The sequence below is a fragment of the Dermacentor variabilis genome, chromosome 5 (assembly GCF_050947875.1).
Source record: "Dermacentor variabilis isolate Ectoservices chromosome 5, ASM5094787v1, whole genome shotgun sequence".
NCBI lineage: Eukaryota > Metazoa > Arthropoda > Arachnida > Ixodida > Ixodidae > Dermacentor > Dermacentor variabilis.
Genome location: NC_134572.1, coordinates 98,804,332 through 98,827,161, shown reverse-complemented (window position 1 = coordinate 98,827,161; position 22,830 = coordinate 98,804,332). Strand labels below are relative to the sequence as shown.

General features: G+C 42.4%; 1 protein-coding gene across 1 annotated transcript in view; it reads right to left on the bottom strand.

Annotated features, from left to right (window-relative positions):
• Positions 1-4,567: 4,567 nt before the first annotated feature.
• LOC142582965 (uncharacterized) overlaps positions 4,568-22,830 on the bottom strand; it is a 35,204-nt gene continuing 16,941 nt past the window's right edge. The window contains exons 6-7 of the mRNA XM_075693138.1: positions 21,951-22,016; positions 4,568-17,963 (exon numbers count right to left, since the gene is read on the bottom strand). Coding sequence (XP_075549253.1) covers positions 17,683-17,963; positions 21,951-22,016 — 347 coding nt within the window. The 3' untranslated portion in view covers positions 4,568-17,682. The remainder of the gene's footprint in view (positions 17,964-21,950; positions 22,017-22,830) is intronic.

The following is a 22,830-nucleotide window of genomic DNA, read 5'->3' as shown; positions in this document are numbered from 1 at the left end:
TGAGTGCATGGATACTAGGAGCATCCCCCATCCCCTTCGAAACGAGATCACGAGACAGAGGTAATGGCTGATGTTGGCTGATGATGTCACGAAGGTCGCCATAATTGGTCGTAACATGGGCCGTTACTATTATAGCCGTAACCTTTTTATTTTTTAATAAAAACTTGCAATCCTGATAACTGATGTATTTTCATATTATGTACTATTTGTTTTGTTCATTTACCATCTTCCACCGTACTAATATGATAGTATAAACTTCTTTTCTTTTTCTTTAGATGAAGTTCATTGACCTCAAAACCCCCAAAAAACAATGCTCGAACATGGAGGAAGAAAAAGAAGCTTGCTTGAAACTCCATCAGTGCCAGACCAGTTTAAGTTTTGTATTCCAGGATGTGCGTGTCATGATGAGGGAGGTTCTTTGCAGGACATTCCAACCGGCACAAAGAGCGGGCTTCTATCCTTCGCGCTTCTTTCTGCTCGGAGAAAATTGCTTTTACTGTGATTTGGTCCTGTGAGACCAGCCAGCATGCAAAGATCAAAATAAAAAGAAAAGGTTGGACAGATGTGTCAATGCTTAAAGGGACACTAAAGTGAAAAATGATTTCTTCTGCATCAGTAAATTACCGTTCTACAACACCAAAAACACCACTCTTACAACGATAAGACATTTGGTAAGCCAGAAAAAGCGCAAGAACGAAATATGGGTGGCGACGCCTACTTAAGTTCCCGCACCTGGGGGCTGTGACGTCTTGGATTTTGATGGCATCTTCTAGGGCCTACTAATTATATAAAGCGGTACAGATTGACTACATTGTGTTCTAAAGAAACCATATATTAAACATGGCAAGTTACGGGAACCTTTATTCAGCCAACACGGCCCAAATGCGAAAACATACTTTGGAATCCTTGGCGTCACGCTGACGTGCCGGCGCTGGGGTTTCGAAGCGAAATTCAAATACTGATACTTGGACCTTCATTTTCTCGTCTAATAATCAAACAATCTTTTGAAATGACTGCCTGCAGGGTTCTCAATGTTTCATTAGTCTTAACTGATTTATTGTTTCGCTTTAGTGTCCCTTTAAGAAGACAAGGTCGATATATGCATGGTGGTTCAAATGATTTGATGGTCAAATGTCGATTATACCTCTATTATGTCTCTTTTTCATGTCCACTAATTTCGTATCTTATACGTACATCTTCAATCGTAGTGGTCGCAACGTATACTTTGATATGTAAAAAATTATGACCTGGTGACTGGTGTTTTGGGTGGATATGTGGAAGTAATAATTGCTCCGACAGTATTTGACAATATTCGAAGAAGCACCTTAAGATACAGGAATGACAATGATAATTTGCTATGTTTAATACAAGTATTGAGAGTAAAAATAAACAATAATCTGAAATATAAAAAAATATGCACCTACGTGGTTCCTGGTTCCCAACTTTTGTTAGTCAAATCACACACAAATTTATTATAAAGATTTCTTGGCATCAGTACTAGCTATAGTGATGCCCACATTATACGAGGGAAAGCAGTAGCTTCACAATTGTAAAAACGGGAACCCAAGTTCCTATTGTAATGGGAGCCTTTGTTTTTACTCGCTGCAGTGCAGGTACCTGGTCTGCTTATTACTGCATTCTTAAGGCTTCCGAAGCAATGGTTGACAGGTCAGGGAGCATGCAGAAGCTTCCTGTTACTTGAACATTGTATTAGGTAAGCTTTCTGTATGAACATGCAAGGTGGTCTAATGTATGTTGAACTGGCACTGGAGCCTCTACATGCTTTGTTCAGCTCCTGTACAGCGCTGTACAGTAATGTGGAGTATTGCACATTGTACATTAATGAATAGAGGCACTTTCACAGGCGGTTTTTAAGGTTTAAGAGATAAGACCGCTAGTCAAGCTTTGGTCAGGTCGGTCTGAAATCGGCTGCGTGCACTTGTGTGACTGAAAAACCCACAAGGCAGGAAGGATTGCTTGTGATAATTTGCACGTGCGCTGTTGAAGTGCCGATGGACAGAAGCAATTCCCATGGTGGTGAAAATAAAGTTGCACTTGATATTTTCAGTTATACTAAAAAAAAAATATAATGCCGAGTCAACGGAAGCGCACATTTTACATCTTATTGAAGAAATGCTAGGTGCACTGGAGGTTAATTTCGACAAGACCTCCAGTCGAAGCTTCATTTTTCCACACTCCCCAATTTGCCAAATCTGACAAATAGCTAAAGTTCAATCGTCAGTTAAGTTGGTGCATAATATGTTACTGGTTTACGAATATCAACAGAAAAACAACATGCAGAAAAACTGTCGATAGAATTGATCTATTTCTATAGGCACGGTAACGAAAGAGTTAGTTTTTCGACCAGGAGGCCATCCCGGAAATAGTGCTGTCCATGGTGCAATGTGGCCAATTTTCTTACTATATTGGTGCCAATTGCGCCTGTAACGTTAATGTTAACTAATCTGTGACTAATCATCGCTTCTTGTGGGCCTCGCGGGAGCCCTGCTTAGCCCAAGGTAGCGAACTTGCTCCTTTTCCCAAAAGTGTGCCATGTGCTGGCTTTGCCTCAATATATCTGTATCTACGGCAGTGCACTCTTTACAGGGGTACAGTGCGATGTGGTTAACATTTTACTTTATTGGCGCTAATTATGCTTGTACCGTTTTTATCTACCCTGCGACTGATTCTCGTTTCTTGTCTCGTTAAGACCTACATTTTGATACCTCTTGTGACTTGCTACGATACTCTGGAGGTGTGAAAGTGCCGTTTTTCTTTTTTCTGGAAGTGGTTACAAGATACCCGTATCTCAGATACGCCAAATGCATGTAAAGCCAGCTAAGACCTTGGCGAACAAAGCGCCTGAGGAGAGCACCTACACGATGTCACGCTAACACACATGCTGTTCATGACCGGAAGTACTGGGCCTGCAGCTGAAAGAAAGGAAACACACGCTAGATCATTGTTGTACCACAAAGCCTCAATGTACCCAAAGAGTGTAAATTGTTTTTAGTGATGACATCATGAGAGACTGTCACTTCAGGATTATTGCAGCAATTATCTGGTTCAACTGATAAATGCGCTTTATTCATGTAGTAACACGCACCTAGACATGCATCTGTAAGAGGCCATTATTGCTGGCCTCTCATGAGACATCTACAATGTCTGTTATAGTTATGCTTATACAGATGGTCTATATCAGTACATTCTATTACCTTAAAAGTAAATTCCTTCACAGATGTGTGCAAACTCGAGCAACCCATACCTCAAAGACAAAGAAGCCTTACAGAGTTGTTCTCACACCCTTCCCAAGTTCTAGGGCTCTAGTTTGAGTCTGCTCGATATCTACCCAAGACGTTATTACTTCTATACACCCTCCACTAATATCAGATGCATGCTCCTGTATGCTGCGTCACCGCTGCCAACAGCAGCGCCTGGGAGCACATTGTGATCCCCCGATAGATGGTGGTGGCATTGCTGGCTTTTCTTGTTGATAATTCATCACCGAAGTCGCCATGAAGCTGTGCATTTTCACCAATGCCCTGATCGTATATGGCCGCTCAGGTCTACGACACAGGCTGTGCCGCTGGCTGTCCTCTGTCTGACATTAGATACTGACCATGCTTCAAGTAGTTCACGTTGCTTAGACAAGTTATGCCAAGGTACAGCTTGATGCAGGTTACTATGGTATGGCCAAGCCCATGTTAGGGAAAGTTTATCTAACAATATTTTTCATTATCTTAGCATATCCTGGTATCTCCATAGAAGGCGACACATTATTTTTCTCAACCTACCAAAGTACTAATATTACAGCAATAGTCATGAAACGGATTTACCTGCTTTTGTTCTGTGACCCCAAAGCCTAATATATTATGGGCAAAGTTTATCAATAAGTAGATTTCATGTGCGGTTGCAATCCCTTCTCTGCAATCCAAGGCCATCTGATGTTACATTCAACCAAACAGCGACAAAAGAAAATTATATCTAGCAGCCCATCTATCGCAAGATGGGGGAGAGCTTTGGGACTTCTGGCTTGGCCCAACATCTTGTCAACAGTTCGGCCATTTGCAAAAAAAAAAAAAGGATATTTGCAAGCTAGGATGTTTTCCAATTGAAAACACTTGTCCACATACTGGTAAGGTAATGGTAATGGTTTCCATTCAACAGTTTTGCCATTGCCGAACACCTGCACATCCTTATACTTGCACGAGTTCAATGGTTGTAAAGGCTATTGAATGGGAACAATACTTTTTCTCTAGCTGGGGAGACCAGCGAGGACGGAACTACGACCACAGACCACATGAAATTTTGGAATAATTCTTGGAAAGCCTTCACACTTGCGTTTCTTACCTGGAAAGACCACTTCGAAGAACAAATGCAGTCTGTGGATGTGAGTTCTTGGTCAAAGAAAGTCTTAAAGCACAGCTGCCTTAAGAGCCAAATATCTGTAAGCAGACTTACAGCCTACTTACAAATAAAGGGGAAGGGCCAGGGAACACCCTCACGATTCACTAGTGTGGTTTGTTAGTTTTGCAGCAGTGAAAGTCATTCATTCAGAGTGCACATGACAAGGAAGCCATACTTTATGAATGATCTTTTCTGTTTCAAACAAAATGTGCTTATACATACAAATGCACCTGCAAGCAACACTTTTGAAAATGAATAAATAACTGAGCACATGAGAGAGACAGAGGTACAGCCAAGGGTAAGATTCTAGTATTGGAAAACTTGCATAAATTTTTTATATCCGGCGAGATAACCGCGCTGAGAAAAAGAAACAGGTTACCAGAAGGTTGGAAACACCCAATAGAGTAAAGTACTGGCTACAGTGCTGCAAGGAGTTTGCTACAGTTATAAGGTGACCTGCATTTTTCACTTAAAAACTTTCAAAAGGATTTTGAAACTACTGCTGCTTTGTTCTTGCTCAAATTTCACAGCAAGGCTGCATGCTATGGTCCAAATTGTTCATAACAGCATTTGGCACTGTCCTTGCTGGCTGGTCAAAACAAAAAAGGGTGTATTTGCTTTCGCCTCTTGGTGTTCACATTGAAGCTCCACCTCCCAGCGATTAAAGGAAGAAATATAATCTTGAAGGCCATGCTTTGCGGCATTGCAGATGCCAGAAGGGGCCAGGTAACATCACAGCCACCACAGACATTGCTCGCTATTGGGGGTGCAGATGAAGGCAATGTCAATTTTTGTTGTTGACAAACCAGACGAGTACCAGCACTAAGTGTTGTATTGAATTATTAGGGCCATAACATGCAATCTTACTGTGAAATTTGAGCGAAAGCAATGCAGTGGTAAGAGCGAAACCTTTCCTTATAAGATTATCAGGAAAAAATGAAGGTCAGTGTACTGCAGTTCATCCAGACTAATCACAAACACATTAATCAGTAATGCGTTATTGTGCTTATATGTGTTGAGCTGCCATTAGTGGTACCCAGACAAAATGTCTACATACAAACAATAAATTTTAAAGAATGCGTGCACCCGGCCACCAGCAAAACATGCTGACTGATAAAGTACCTAAATGACATAAAGAGTGAGAACATTTGTGAGTGCTTATCACTTAAACTTGCCAAGCTAGCAAAACAAGAGGAACCTGGCGACTTTCACACAGCTTGTATGTTTCCAACTTGGAACAGGGCACAGCTGACTAGCTGCAGTCTATTCTTAAGAAAAATAACCAAAAAAGAAAGGAAAAAAAAAACCCTTTCTCAGCGAACTTGTAAAAGCCTAGTGAACTGTCAAGTGAATTTCTTTTTCATCACCTGCTGCAAGCATTGAACAAAGTCATAATTGGGCAGCTGAAGGCCGGAAGCTAGCACTGAGACCCAGCACTGATTTCCTTCAACATGACACTTCAAGTGCTTAGCCTCAGCTGTACTCATCCTAGCAGATTGTACGTACACACATTACCAAACATCTTACTTATTCAGACTGCAGTTCCCTTATTTTTTCCTAGCAGAAACCAAGTACACTTGTCAAGCTAGCTTGGGTCACCTTGCCTATCATATAGTGAGAAAAAAATTTACAGCCATATAACAAATAATGAGGCCGACCAGCACTGCTTTGAAATGGCAGTATTTGACTAAATTTCTTTTTTCCTCCCCAAAATGACTTCACCTGCACCTTAAGAGAAATCAACGCAAAAGTGTGCACCATGCACATACATGGTCTTATGAAATAACCAGAGAATAAATTGTGCAAGAATACCCGGGTATGGTGCAAGGACTGCCAAGTAATTTGAGCAGATACATGCTTCAAAATCTACCACATAAAGTAGAACCAAGGAATCTCTAGACACTTAAGCATTTTATCAGCTACACATGTTACTAATGTGTCCTATCAGTCAAGCACAGTGACAGAAGGCCTGCTTTTTTTCTCCAACAACAATCCTCTTTAAAATTCTCGCGTGAGCATAAGGGACAAAGTGTCGATGCAATATATTAAAGAACTTCGAAGGATGGGGTCAGCCAGGAGCAACGGTAGTTGCGTTTCTTTATCTCAAGTTTCAATTCAAACAAAATGATTTACAAATGTTGCCTTGAAGTGGTACTAACAAAAGAATCAAGCTCCTCGACTTCCGTCATTCTTCTCGCTCCTGCCTACAACAAATGCTTGGTCATGCATTCATTTAATACGTTAAGGAATGTATATAAAAGACTTCAAAAGGATCAACAACAACAAAAAAGTCTATCTGCAAATGAACGTAGTCCGCTATTACACCTGTGCAAGGTCAAAGTTTCATTGCTTATTTTAGCAGGATATTAGACTCATTGACGGTAATGAATATTTCTGTAGTTCAACACATGGTTTAGCAACTATAGGCAACTATTTGAAACACTTTAAATGTTGGACTACAGTAAATACATTCCTACACAGTTAAATTCAAATGTTGAACAAGTTCAAGCCAAGTGCTAGCTAATGGTAGATTCGACTGGTTCCCACAATGCTTCGACTTGGTGGCCGCACTCCCAAGTTTGGAAGTGACAGTGTCTCTGAGGGCTCTGAATGAACCAGGTGAATGTGTTCTGAGCGCTTCAAAGCAACCAGCCAAATATACCATAAGTTATCACATTGGTGACATTACTGTGGAATCGCTCATACTTTTTCTTCAGAGAGCATAAAACACTGCTGCACCCACTGTCACAGGTTTCAAACAGATGCACGCTGGGTCATATGCTTGTTGCATTACTTTGGTCACTAACAAAACACACAAAATAAATGCAGCACACACAGTGTATCATGTTGATCTACAAGTAAGCGTGAGCCACAACAATAAAGAAACAAACAACTAGCCCACTTTCTTGCACTGTTGAGCTTGTTGCAGCCTCCAATAGAGAAAGAAGCAGTACCAAAATAAAGCACAGGAGCCCATAGAAGCAAACAGAACCCTTCAAGATTTGTTAAAGAATTTTTGAGGGCCTGTGAAACCATTGCTAATGACCTAATGTGTCCATCATTCATCTATATGACTTACAAACCAGACAGAGTGGTGTGCATTACTAAATAGTTAGATCATGTACACACAATGCCTATCCTGGTGTTGCTTAAACACTCAGTGATGACATCAGAACACACAAATGAGCTAGTAGATGGATATCAATAAAAATCTGAGGACACCTAAGCACTTCTTACAAGTTGTGAGTGCAAAAGCATTAATGTCCTACTGAACGCCGCTGAGCAGTCCTTCAAGTTACGAACTCCTCGTGGGCAAACGAGCGCGTTGAGACGCTTGGCGGGTTTTGAGTTGACCTTACCGAGGCGCAGTTAGAATGCAGGCGAGAGCTTGCATGGACAAGGAACACGCAGATAACACAGACTTCCGAGAGGGAGGGCGACATGGTGTTGGGGTGATGCCCTCCCCCCTCACGCAATACCATAGTAGCAGGTGTTCCCTTTCGCCCGCTCTGCTCCGTCAAGGCCTGAGCCAGCAAATCCGAGCCAGCGTCATGAGCACACAAGGCGCACTAGTGACATTGTAACCAATTTTGTTGCTACAGATGCCGGCGGCTTTTTTGTGCAATTGGCCATTTGACGCTTTTGCATCAAAACAAAGTCAAATCCATACTCAGTCAGCTGCAGCATGCATCATGTTACAATGACTACAGCAACCCTTTCCCATAACCTGGATGCTCCATTCCTCCTACCACCTTACTGGTATTTGAACACTCCCTGCACCTTTTGGATGAGAACCATTGCTCTAGGCATTGTGAATGCCATATATGCTTATGCCGCAAAGAATGACGTCGAAGGTAACACAGCAGAAAAACCTTGGACTCGGGGTCTCTTAATCTATGAATAAACTATGTATATTTTCTGTCTCCATGCCCACTGTCAACGGTCTTCACTCCCCGCCTCCAACCCACGTGCCCAAATGCACTGTTTGGCTTTCATTCACGTGGCTAATTGCTTACCAGAATGGTGTTTTAGCAATGTTAAGCTTGTTAACCTCTTCATTTCTTTAGCAATTTTGCAAAAAACTTCAAATTGAAGCAGTCTGAAAGTTCCCTAGCACAAAATCATATGCGCACACACACACACCATGCAAGAGAGCCTACCAGTAAAATTCGAGGATGATAATGGGGCATAATCGCATGACACTGCTTTTCTTTTTAGGTAAGGTAGACTTTAGACAACGAAGCTTTTTGCAGTGCTGTAAACTGCTCATTATGTTAAAGGTTTAGTTAGACCTAGTACTAACCTCTACTTGGAACAGCTTCAAAGGACACAGAGTGCACCTTGATGGCAGTTAATGAAAAAGATTTACATAAAATTTACTCAGTCTAGTTCCACACATGTAACATAGAGGGCCGATGCCAACACATAGCAAATAAATTTCATGGCAGCTAAAATACGCCGCACAGACAACCATGACCCAGCAAGTTTGCTTTTAATGGGCGAGAGATTCCTCAGTGCATTCACAGAATAAGTTGTCCTCAAGATGGTAAAAAAGACTAGATATTTCTTGTCAGATTTGCGCACTGCATGACAATGCGCTTGAATACTGCATTACGACTGCATCGCTTGGCTTGCTTAGTTCGAAGCAAAAACAAAATAAGTCACACCACCCAAGCATATGACAGGTTAAAGACACATGTATCAGGGTAATGATATGCTATAGCACAGGAATAATATGGTACGTTAGACTTTTGCTAATTCAACTCTGATTATTTCAATTTTTTGGTGAATTTAATCCCAAATGAATATTGTGGCCAGCACCCATGGGCCAGGACTTGTGCTATTTTGGTCCTGAAATTGGGGCTTTTTGGATAATTCAAATTTAAAAGCTTAGCACCTGACCCTTAATCATGGTTCCAATGGCTACAGCATCTGCTCTGGCAGTGCCGGGGGTCAATGGATGGATTGAAGACAGAAGTCAAAGATAATCATTATTTACCAGATTCCAACACACACCTTTTTTTACAAGAAAATGTCTTAAACTTTTCCACAGGGTACAATCTGATTCAAAACTGAAACTGTGTTAGCAGCAATGTGGATTGCCATTGTGATTTCAAGGTGGTGTAAGAACAAGTTTTCCTGTAGATTGGCGGTGATGACATGCCACTTTCATAATGAAAGCTCAGTCAAAATAAATGTTATTTCACATGCTAAGTTGGTGCCAAAGGAGTTGCGTTACATACTTTTTGTGTGTCGGAATCATGCATCACATGATAAACTGTTAAAGCGGTTAGTACAGATGTGGGCCTCTATCCCAATTAGTGTTGCTATTTTACCAGTTTTGGCACTATATAGAGAGACTTCTTGGTTTGTTTAGGAAAAAAATTTTTCTATTTAGCGATCAGCTATCTTTTTAGCGATGTGACAAAAAGGCCGCCAACATTTCAGCAACATTTTAACTGCCTGAGAATGATGATAATGCACATTTAAGTAAAAATAAATTTCCATTATGTGAAGATAAACTTAGCATTTTTCTGAATGGTAAAATCAGAGGCATACTACATATTTGTTTTTATAAAATCAGGTGTGTGTTGGACTATACTTAGGGGCATGCTGGGATTGTGTAAATACTGCCATATAAAGCCGCAGATGTTCAGGGTTATTTTTTTTCTCTGTTCTTTCTTTTGATTTGACCCACTGGATAATATTATAAGTTCTGTCTCACCAAGATCCAATTAATGGAAGTTGACTGTACTATTAACATATTTTTGCGATTTTTTTAAAGAAGCAAATCGTAGTAACATCTAAAGTTGCAAGTGGCACACATCGTAAAACTAAGAGCCCTTCACATGTTAGTTTGTACCTTTGAAAAGATACATTCAAACTACTGTAACTGCAGGAATGAAAGAACTGCACTTGTCCCACGTTACAACACTATTTTCACACACACACGGACATCTTGTCGGTGACACCTTGTTCATTGGCATTCTCCTACCTACAATTCATTTTCAAGACTTTCATACCACACACTTTTTCACCAAAGATTTGCTACAAGAGTTATCTTTACATTATGACAACAGCCTGTTCTGCAATCACACACATTCAATCTTTTACTGCCTTTGAATTTGTTACACCGTTCATTAAGGAGGCAGCATTCAAACAACTCTGGCTTTAACAAAGCTGCCAAAACATTACAGAGACATACATATCGACAGTTGCTCATGCATTTACACACACTCACCACACTTCAACATTAAAAGAAAGCTTTAGCTCGAGAGCTCCTATCTAAACACATGGGAAAAAAGAAATTGTTTTGCTCTGCAATGACTACACTAAATTTGATGGAGTTTGTTGCATTTGAAAGAAAAAGCTTAAACCTACCTGCTGTAAGAAGAACATTTGTTATTTAGGCCACCAATTTCTTTACAAACATTTTTGAAAATCAAAAAATTGAAAAACAAAACACACACGACTGAAGTATATATAAAGGTTACAACTCTGTAACCCTACAATAAACAATGATATTGCAATTCTGTAAACTGCCCCTGAGACAGCTAAAGCATACAAATTTGATGTACTATAAACAGCTCTGAAGTATACCACTAGTCTGCGAGCAGGACTTTTTCAAAACTTATATAAATATTGTATCAATTTCACATAAGCTGTAAACTCATATATCAAATTTGTCTGCTTCAGATGCTCCATACAGATGTAGTTTACAGAACTGCGATATCTGTTTTTGATGCATAATTACGCATTTGTGAACCCGGGACTTGAATAATTTTGGAACTTGCTGACTTTCAACAATAGTTGAAAAAAATTCAGGCCCCGAAATATAATTCTGCTTCGTACAGCCACTAAAATTCAGCTTTCTCCCTTAGATGTAATGAATTTCACTCAAATTGGTCCAGCGGTTCTCTGATGAAAGCATTTCTGTGTTTTACATGTATTTGAATATGGAAGTTGGAGTTGGCATTGAGCTAAAGCATCCTCTTAATTACTTTCACATGTTAACGCGAAAAAAAGAATGCTAGACCACCAAAAGCTGGTTGTAGTAACACTGTTTAATTATGCTGCTGCATTTCTGCTCCAATGCTCTGCTGCGTCTCAGTGTTCAACTCGTACCCTCGTGTTGCACAAAGCTTGCTACAGTAGGCATTCAGCAAACCAACATTCTAAAATATTTAAGACAGGGATGCAAGCACTCTAGTTTGTGCTTGAGTGAAACCAGACATAATCTGTACCTGGAACTAGCTCCAAGCATGAAATGCTTCTTTATTGTATAGTCATCTGCACACAACCTGTTCCACGCCATCTCTACATACACCACTTTGCCATTTTTCTTTTCACTATCACTAAAATCCAGTCACTGTATCGACTTCACCGTGAGCCACCAAATTTAATACCTTCCTTTAGTGTCTGCTGCCCTGTGAACCGGCAGAAGTGCAGTAAACCTCACAATAGTGAACTTGTCGAGATCGACAAAGAATCTTCGCTATAATGGTACCCAACCACAACGTTGCTTAATTCATGCTGTAGAGTTCAGCTGAGGATTGCCAGTTAATGCAATTCTTTAGATTATTAACTGTATTGTTTCTTAATGGAGTACAGACACATATTTTCGAATTTGTAGGAACTACCACAAGGTTATCACATGTAAAAGGCAATACAGTAAAACCTCGTTAATATGTAGCCGCTTAATAAGTATTTCCTGTTGAAATATAGTGGCGATGAAACCCTGTCACCATTGAACCTAATTTATTGGCTGACCGCGTAAGCCATAGTTACTTAACCCATGCCAAATGGTTAGTGCACAGTATTTACTTCATTTTTCGGCACATACAAGCATGGGATAAGCAAAATATTGTGCGCGCAGACCATAAATAGTGAAATTGCAGTGCACGGACCTTTCCCGGACTGCAGTTGCCACCAACAGTGACATCAAAACATGGTAGCCATGACATGTTTCCTGCTCCCATAGCTCCTAGGACTTCCGTGTTGTCATCATGGATGATGACGAAGATGATGGCCCTTCCGTATCCAACGCAGCTAGTGTGTTAAGCGTCACGAGGGTGTACGTGGAGAAGTGGGGCCTGTTGGAGAAACTGGCTTTGTGGCCTTGCCGACTTTGAGGATGCCATCGTCGCTGCAAGGCTGCCACAGTGGCAAGTGAATCTAAAGTTTGCTGTCTGCTTGCAAACAAAGCTTGCCTGCATCTGTTCTTAAGTGAGAACTAACACATCTTGTTTTTTGGCTGGTAAGTCTATTGACCCTTTTCGCGGAGCAGTTTGTTCCAGAGAAATGAGATGGCGCTTTCGGCGGCGCGCTGCACGTAGCCTCAGTAACAGCACACAAACATTAAAGCACTACCGCTTCCACCTTGCTTCTGTGCGATCAGTTGTGGGAAATGCAACTGAGTTTTTGCTAACACACTGTGCTCCGATCGTGCTGGATTGAATCATGTGGATTAAAGACGTGTGGAGTAGTTGGCTACAAAAATAGTGACTGGTGTATTAAGGAATGGAATGAATCTGTGTGGACAAGTTCCCAGACTGCTGCTGCAACTGTCTGTACATGTTACTGGCACTTCGAGATGTACGAGTTTCTTCGAGGATACAGAAATTTGCTCATCCGCCAGAGTTGTATCGCTCACCTTCACAGTGAGTGCTTCAGCCCAGGAACATCGGCACGAATGAGTACCGCTCGTTAAACAATGACAAAGAGAGTAGTGCTGCTTCCTGTCGTAGTAAGTTTCATGCACAGTATCAACACACATCTACCCCAACTGGCACGGACACTTACGCCCGCCTACTCTATCGCCAATGTGTCTATGAGTGAATGGGCGCACACTTGAATATATGCGCAACATATATGCACAATAAATGACGGACAACATCGATAGTGCGTGAACAGTCGAAGCTGAATGTTTCGCGACTGTCCACAAGAGTAAGCGAATTACTAGCGACAACACGTCTTTGCTACAAGGTATTAAAAGGTGCAAAACAGCTACGTTTCAAGCCTTGCGCGCAGCAAGGACAAATCTACCGGAAGTGAACACACCTGTGAGCGATTAGGCAGAAAATAATCAGATAGTGACTGCACCGAGGAAGTCAGAAATGTGACAAGCCGCCACTTCAAAATATTTGCCAAAAAGAGAACAAAGAGCAATATGCACTAATCCTGATTCAATTTACGAGTGGAAAGTTTGGATAGCTTGGAATACATATTTGGCCCCGCTTTTAAAACAAGCACTATATACGCTGCTCGTGCCATTTGGACATCGTTTAACCAGCTCAAAAAGTGCTTTTGCATGTTCTTGAAGCTGTGCCCAAAGCTTTGTTTCGCCAACCCAGTCATCGTCTGCGATATCTCCCGATACAGAGGTTTGCTAAGCCACACCGGCATCATACAAACCCATTGTAAACATGGAGGCAATGGAGGCAGTTGAGGCAAGCAATGGATGCGGCACCATGTGATCAAACATGGCAGCGCCTGTGGGATCACCATGAAAAGGGTCAATAGCTGCTCATGTGCCACTGTCAGTTAACTAGTTAATTTCCTAGTGCACACCTATCCACGCTCCCCGCCAACTACGTATTAATGAGGTTTTACTGTACTTAGCATGCATAAAGGTTGGGAAGCACTTATAAGATGTTTTGATGTGATCCTAATGATGGTCTCGAAACATCAGACCTGGCATCATCGATATTATCGTGACATCCTGACACAGTGCAAAATTTCCTGACGTAGTGTAGCAATAGAACTTGGGATGATAAACTTGCTCATAAAGAAATATATATCAGCGCTTTGCCTGTTTCTTCTGCCTGAGCTTGTCAGTGGAAGTTGCAGCAATCGCGGGAAAGGTATAAGCCAATGCGTCATGATGTCATGACGTATCTACCTGCTAAGTGTTGAAACCAAAACCGATTCACAAAAACAAGTGTTCTGTGCCACCCTTCCGTGCCATGGGTGAGCTGGGTTCATTCACATGCTTCTGATAATAATGACAAAGAATGAGCTCAGCTCACCAGCGGTACTTTTAATTTCCTAGCAATGCCATGAACAAGCTGGTCTCGTCGCAGTGCTTATGGTAGATGGCAGCACACCACCCGTGGGCAGTGGGTAGCACAAGTACGAGCGAGTTTTATTCTGGCAGAGGAAGTGAAACATGTTGGCAACTGGGGTTTTAAAAATAATTTGCCCATGTTTGGTTGATGATTCCCAGCATGTCAGACATGAACAAAATGGACACACAGCTCTGGGAAAACAGATTATCAGCACCAACTAGTCCTATGCCCAGCCACTTTTGTTCAAAATTCAAGATAATAGCATGGCATGGAAGAGGCTAAAGTAAATTATTTGGGGTTCTCTGATGCTTGCCAGTGCTTTTTCTACACATTAGAGGGCTCGAATCTTCATTTATAGCAAGAAAATTAAAAATTACACGAGTCGAAAATGTCAAACGTCAGTACTCCTTTAATTTCCCTTTTGTTATAACTGTCCTCACTAAATTACAAAACAAAACCACATGATAGCCTATAGCAAGAAAGTTGAAGTAAGGGCTGGTCTCTGCTTTGGCTGCATATGCATATCATTAGGCCCTAGTATACAGCTACAGCTGATTAACAAATGTTTCTGGAACACGAAATCCATCAAAAAGCCTGAAATTTAGTGGTCGTCTCATGGTTCTACTAGGAGGTATCCAATGTATGTTTTGATTTGAGAGAGGATGCATTGGCTGCATCAAAACTTCATTCTTGTCTTAGATTCAGTGCTCTGAAAATTGTTGTGGTTTGGGTTACATCCTGTCAACCTCTTTTGAGATTTCTGTGAAGCCATGGGCTTTTTCATTTCACTGTACAAACAGAATTGAGACATTGACATTTAAACATTATATTACAGGTTACAGACATGGTAAACCATGTAAGCTTAAAAATCACTGGAAGAAATGGTACACTAGTAGGGGTGACTTTTGCTAACAGAAAATGCATGCTTGCATTTTAGATTGCACTTTTTCTAAATGAAGACCAAGTTTAGGTACTCCCTTACTTCAAATTGCTGAACATAGGCTGCTTTAGCATTCATAAGGTATCCAGAGCTTGCAGCTCAGAGTTCCTAAAATGAGAGATTTAGCAATCACACTGCATGACAACCGAGTGTTCGTCACAACTCCAAGGGTCGTGATGAACACTTGGGAAGTATTGACAGAGGCTGACTGCTAAGGCTTTAGTTTGAAGACTTCGTTGCCAAGACATGTAGGGCGAGGCAAGGGACGAGATGATGACAGATAAACACGAGCACTTCACACTCTACGCTAGGGCAACAAAATGGATTACTAAACAGGCCAATCTGCCACCCTTCATAGACAGCTCCTCCCACTGACAGACAAAAATTTTATACTTTATGAATTTATCAATGTTCAATCTTAGACTTGGATACCTTGGACTTTATTTATTTTCCCCTCACTGACCTTCATAGTGCTTTGCACCGTATAAAGTGTGCCTCATTAAGTCACTCCCGTAAGGTGCAAAATAAACACCACTATCACTTTATTGCAGCTGGGTAGACTGTGTAATGTGTAGGACAGTACCGGTGGTCTTTTAGAGTTACAGCATAAGTGCCAAGAGAAAGGAAGCATAGTCGAAGACGGCAGAGAATTAGGTGGTGTGATGAAGTGAGAAATCTTGCAGGCATAAGATTTGACTAAATTCTAGGGTTTTACATGCCAGCACCCCGATTTGATTATGAGACATGCCGTAGTAGGAGACCTCGGGTTAATTTTAGCCACCCAAGGTTTTTTAACGCGCATGCAATGCATGGTACATGGGTGTTCTTGCATTTTGCCCCTATCAAATTTTGGGAGTGGTGGCTGCCATGGCCTGAATTTGATTCTGCAACCAGTGACATAGCCGGGGAGGGGGGGGGGGAAGCACAACAGGCAGCCGGGCACTTGTCCCCCCCATATATTTCTGTGTTAGTATGCAGCTTGCCAAGCATCGTCGCTCACCCCCTCACCCTTTTAAGAGGAGAGTAGGAGCACAGTGAATGAGCAAAAAAAAAAAAATGTAGTGATATCACAGTGGTGATATAAACATGAAACTGCCAAAATAGCTTTCGCTTATGGCATGACAGTGGGATTTTTGTTTGTGCATCCGTTTGCTTCACTGCTCAGTGTCCACCAATAAGCTAGTGAGAAACAGTGCTTTAGAAAGAAAGAAAGCAGCAATAGGAAAGATGAATGTCCGATTTGCTAACCTACAATGAAGTTAAGATAAAAATAGTGACCACTGTGAACACACAAGATGATGCACAAAACGACACTAAAACATCAGTCAGGCCAGTGTACTTAGAGAAACTGTGCTAGTGTGTGACCAGCTTTTCCTGCCAGCGATGGAAGGGGGTATAGCCCCAAGTATTTCAGACTCAGAAAATGGTCTGGTGTCCAGTCGGTTTAAAGTTGTTCATTCAGCCGGTTCACCCAGCCGGTTTAAAGTTCATTCTCATTTTCCTGGTCTCTTCTACCAGCGACATTAATGTGAATGGCTGCAAAGACAGCATCACAGCTTTGTTTTCAAGGTGATAAGTGAAACTAAATTTCTGTGGCACAAATGCTCATAGAAATTCGGTAAGGCAATTTAAGAGTCTAGCCACAATTTCTTTTTTTCATGTTTACTTCACTGTAACCTACCAACTTGACTGCACTCAACATTCCTGCTTCTGAAGCTGCCATTCACACAATTTGATCAAGAAGCATTTCATGCTTAGGACTAGTATTTTAATATGTTTCAAGTTGCAAGCATGACAGATGAATTGATACCTAGAGGCAAAGTCGATTATTGTTGCACAGTAAACTAGCTTAGTGGTTTAGGAACTGATATTGAGCTTCACACACTCCAAATAAAAGAACATCTCCTCTGCCCAGTCACAAGCTCGTACTCCAGTTGCTTGCTACTGTGGCTATGAAAATCCTTTCCTGCACTCAATTTTTAGCACCGCCGAATGGCACTTTCTTTTGGGCATTCTGAGGAGAAAATTTTATTATAAGTTGCATGTAGGCATTCCATCAAAAGGACTAACTCGACCAAATGTGGGCAGCAATAACTCATACCAGTCTCTCAATGCGGCCTGAAAAATTGCTCCGGTTCACACTAGCCAAAAGCATACTAAAAGAAAACTCAGCCACTCCCACAAACTTTTCACATGCCAGTGCAAGCTCCTTCCCACGTGGTGCAAGCAAACACAGTCTTTTCCTTGCAGCCACTTCTGTCACAAGCACTAAGCCGAAGACAGAGTCGGTCCAACAGGCTCATAGCACACTACCGACTGTCGTATAGCTGTAGATGTCGTGTTGTGGGCTTTGCGGAGGTGTCTGGAGGCTGCGCCTGTACTCGCAAAGGCCCGTGGGCAGACAGGGCACGAAAATGGCCGCAGCACGATGTGCGCTCGCTCATGGCCCGCCAGGCCTGCACGGGACTTGAAGCTGGCTCCACACGTCTTGCAAACCTGTGGCGTGGGTGCCGCTGGCTTCTCGGTTCCACCCATGTCGTCAGTGCAACCTGGCAAAAAATAGCTTTGCATCTATCATTTACATTTACTCGACATGAAAAGTGCTATCGCTGCATGACACTGCAAATGCGTACTTTTCATGTCAGCCTAAAGTGAGCACCTGAGTTGAACATCATTCTACTACCACTTCCCCTTTTTTTCGTCACTGCAACGCTATGTGTTGCTCACAAAGGCCTGCCTGCCAAACTAATATTTGTGCCATTTTCATTTTCACCCAGTGGGAATACTTGATTTTCTCACGTCCTCTCATGTTCGTGTTCCTAGCATGACTCTCGCATCTCTTGAAGTTCAGGTTTCCCAAATGACACGCGATGGTTAATATCGGTGTTGTAGTTACACAGCTAGTTTCCCCAATGCTAGTGCAACCCAATGGCATGGAAAACTCAGGTGCAAGAGGAACTTGCTTCCGCTTCTTTGGCTGCAGGATGTAAGTGCTCCAGTTCAGCTGAGTGCAACACCAATACGGGCGAACACTGTCACTCGGACATGCTTCTGTTCGCTGAAATGCACCCGCGAATGACAAAGGCATTGTTGTTGAGAATGGGTGAACACTTGGTCAGTAACAATGCCTGACAAGTCCAATTTTCTCGATCACTCAGCAATCTATGGCGACAAAATTCCTTGTATTTCAACTGGCTGGCATCGTAGTATAGAAGTAGCAATACAGTCGAACCCACTTATAACGATACCGGTTTTAACAATATATCGGTTATAGCAATGAGAAGCTGCTGCACTGGCAACTTTTGTATGTTTTCCATGGTGAAATAACCCGCTTACTACAATGTCCCGGTGCCGCATTATCGGTTATAATGATGCAGTTTGGCTGTTGGGTGTTCGAGCCGAAAGGTGGCGAAATGCGAAATCCTTGAAAAGAAAAGAAGAAAATGAGAAATTTGAGCCGCTGCATGATGGGCCACTGCTCCAACAGCCGCCACGCACTCATTTTCTAGCCATCTCCGTGCACCTCTCTCCCATCGCCCTTCCACCCCTCCGAACACGAATGGGCTGTGCACACAGCTCGTCTGCACCCACAGCTCTTTGCCGCCCCACCCTCTGAAACACAAATGGGCCGTGCCAACTGCACTGCTCGCATGTTGCTCGCTGGCTCCTCATTCAGTGCAGTATGGTGCAGTTCTTTAATAACGCCGACAGCTGCGACTTGTTACACACGATTGAAGTGCCCAGGAAGCAGTTAAACAAGTGAACGCAATCAGCAGCCAGATGGAAAAAGGTGATGGGGAGGGGCACTGGCCTCTCCGCCATTATAGTTTTCTCACAAAAGCTATGCCATCCCCCAATTTTTATTTTTTCATGCAACCCAGTTATAACAATTATTGGCTATAACAATGGAATTTTCGTGGCACCTGAATATTGTTATAAGTGGTTTCAACTGTAAGTGCTCTTTTTTGTATGTTTGCACCAGAATGAGCTGTGTACTTGGTTGCCAATAGCAGTTCAGACCCCAGAGCTCTTGCTTAACAAACTTTCCATAATTGCTTGAGTGCAGATGTTTATTCAGGGAACCATTCATCTGTACTTTTTCTCCACGCATAGGACTAGAGCAGCTGGGCACTTTTTTAAGGCTGATGTGGTTCCCCAAGGCCAAGGATCTTGAACAACTGGTGTCATGACATGAAAAAGGCAAACACTGGCAAGGTAACTAAGAAAACTAGTACTAGAAATCTCTATATTTGGTTTGCGCATATTCAGCAGAACCTAGTTCATACATTTGGGGGAGAGGGGGGAGCAAGAAGAAAGCGCAATAGAAAAAAAGTTGCGCTTCCGCCCAAAACGCGAAGCATCGATTGCGATAGCAAATTAGTAGATAGTTGTATGAAGTAAGGATAGTAGTTTTATCAGCCATATAAACTTTTAAATATTAGCATACTAACTAAATTAACTATGATAGAATATGTAAGCGTGAACGAATGAGAACGTAGAAAGAAACAGACACACAGAGACCACGCTGCCCTTGTGTGTCTGCTTCTTTCTACGTCATTGTTCAGTCACGTTTACACATTCTATCATGGATTCAAACCAACTAACTCGCCAACATATCTTAAATAAATTAACAAGCACGGTGTCATGTGCGCACAGGTAAACATGAGCACATCTTGCGCAATGAGCAAGATGTGCTCATTGTGCAAAATGCTGTCAAAATGCTGGAGTGAGGAATTGCAGCAGCAGCAAGCGAATTGACCTTAATTTATCTCTCTCTTCAATGTAAATAAAACATCGAAAGCACATTGCATACGAAGCTACCAGCATTACGCACACTCTGCAAACATCGCAGATCGCTTTGAGGATGAGGCTCGTGTGGGCGCACACTTTGGCCATGTCGCAAATTGCTTTCATGACACACGAGGACTGGCAATACATCCCTACGGCGTCCGCCAAAGTCGTCTACTACAATGTCTGCCATTCGTGTGCTTTATGCCGTAGTAGATGCCGTCGTTGTCTACACTCTGTACAGAGCAGCGGGTGAGGAGGACATCGAGGAACTCTAGGAGCCACCGGAGAAGAACACCCCCTCCCTCGCCTGACCTCTGTGTCTCGCGCACAACAGGAGAAGCCACACTTCCGGCCCGCGTTCCTTGCTCGTGCATGCGAGATTGAACTGCAATGGCCTGCTCGCCCTTGCACGCTTTCACTCGCACATACAGCATACAGTGCACTGTGACAGCTTTATCGCCCTTGGACTTTATACAGAACCTTACGGTGACAGTGACAGCAGAAATGCGCCTGAAGTGTCCATAAAATTGCTATCACAATAATAAATGTAATAACTGGGAAAACATTCAATCTGTAATAATTAAAAAATTTGAGGCTAAACTGTAATTAACATCTATGTACAATGTTGACAATATTGTGCGAACTTTTTCAGCACAAGATGCCAACGTGCACCAAGCTGGTGACCCGAGATGTGCATTGTCGTTTTTGCAGCTTTAGCAAGCTTACGTTTCTTTTCCCCGAATTTGGCCTGGGTCAGCAGCTTCTTCGAGCAGGGCATTTTGGTAGGAAGTTTTGACATGCCCACTTGGCGCAAATTGTTGCAGCACAAGATGCCAATGCGCGTTGAGCTGGTGGGGCCAGAGTGACCCAAGATGCACATTGCCGTTTCCCTATTTGGGTAGTGCTTTGAGACAGTGCTGGGAAACCGAAATGAAATCAAGCTAGTAGGCAATGTTGTTATATAATGCTGCCAGAGCGAAATGTGATGCTCACTTCACACCACCTGCAGCAACGAATGGCAGTGTATTTCGGTTATGGCGTGAAGTACCCTTCCAAAGGTACTATGCCCCATGTCCTGTGAAACAGGTACATAAGTGAAATTGCTTATCGCAATTGGGCTGGTGGTGACAGCTCTGAATGCGGCAACATTTGCTTGTACTGGAATGACAAACTGCTTGAGCACTAGTGCTTTTGCATGAGATGGGCAGGCGGGTATTGCAGGGAAGCTGCTGTAGCAGGCGGCTACTGCTGTTGATCGCGTGCATATCATGCCTTTTCTTGTTTAAATGGGACCTAGCAGCCGAAAAGCACATCATACGATCACAGTTTGGCGACACGCTAAACGTTGGTGCCTTAAGATTGTGCTTTCCAGGAACGCATGAACCGATAAGAAATGAGCGTAATTCTATAGAGTAATTTTTTGTGTTCTCAATCACTAACATTGGCGTCGGGAAATCGTACTTAACGGGATCATATCAACGAGGTTCTGCTGCAGTTTGTGTGCCCTGAAAGTGAACGACCAGAACAGTTGGTCTCGTCATGTAATTCAGTCTTTTGCACAGTTCATTCTTTCCACAGAGTGCACTTCAGTACTCTTCAAATATGCATTCAAGCTGATAACTAAAGCAACATATGCATCTTATATCCCAACAGGAAGGCCAGATGGAGTGAGGATGAAGAACGAGAGGAAAAGTAAAGAGCCTGCCATCGATTCTAACTCCTACGTCTTGGAATGCAATTCTTACCCAAGATATAGTCTTCACCATCACCATGTTCAGATGTCTGCTGCCCTGCACCTCCACTGTTCCTTGCTGCGGGGAAAAAGGTGTTGAGAATAAATCGGCATAACCAACCCCATAACTTGTCAACTTTCAAGGCTCACACAGACAGAGCTTTTTACCTGATGGAAATGCATAATGCTAACATTAAAAAAAAAGAATGCTGTTTTGCCTGCAGAGAAAAGTTATAATAGCTAGCACTTTATTAAAAGCAGTAGGAACAGCATCGTGTTTTGCACAGTATTGGTACCACAGAACAACCAAAGTGGTCTGCTGCTAAGACACTTGAGTATCTCGCATCCCCTATTGTTCATTTTCCCTGCACAAATATAACATTTCCTGATGTTTATAGTTACGCAGCTGCGACGAGTGATGTGAGTGTTCCGATGCAAGCCCCACCTGACGGCGTGGATGACATGGGCGCAAGAGGAACTTGCTTTTTTCTGTTCAGCTTTGAGATAGCAGCATGCATGGACTGACAGCTAGCTTGACGGAATGTTCAAAGGGGCTAAAGCCCGTGGAAAGCTTCCCATTGAGCTTCGGAAATCGGCACCATCATGCATGAATCTGATAGCTTGGATGGGCCTTCACTTGCGCCACTGCACCTGCAAATCACACAGGCATCGGTGTCTGGCATGGGTAAACATTATTTGCTCAGTATCCTTACGTGGTGCAATTGACTTTATCACTTCTTAAGTACATTCCTCAGCACATTCAATTCTTTGTACGGCATGGGTAAACATTATTTGCTCAGTATCCTTACATGGTGCATTGGACTTTATCACTTCTTAAGTACATTCCTCGGCACATTCAATTCTTTGTATGTATTTTGGCTATCTGGTGTTAC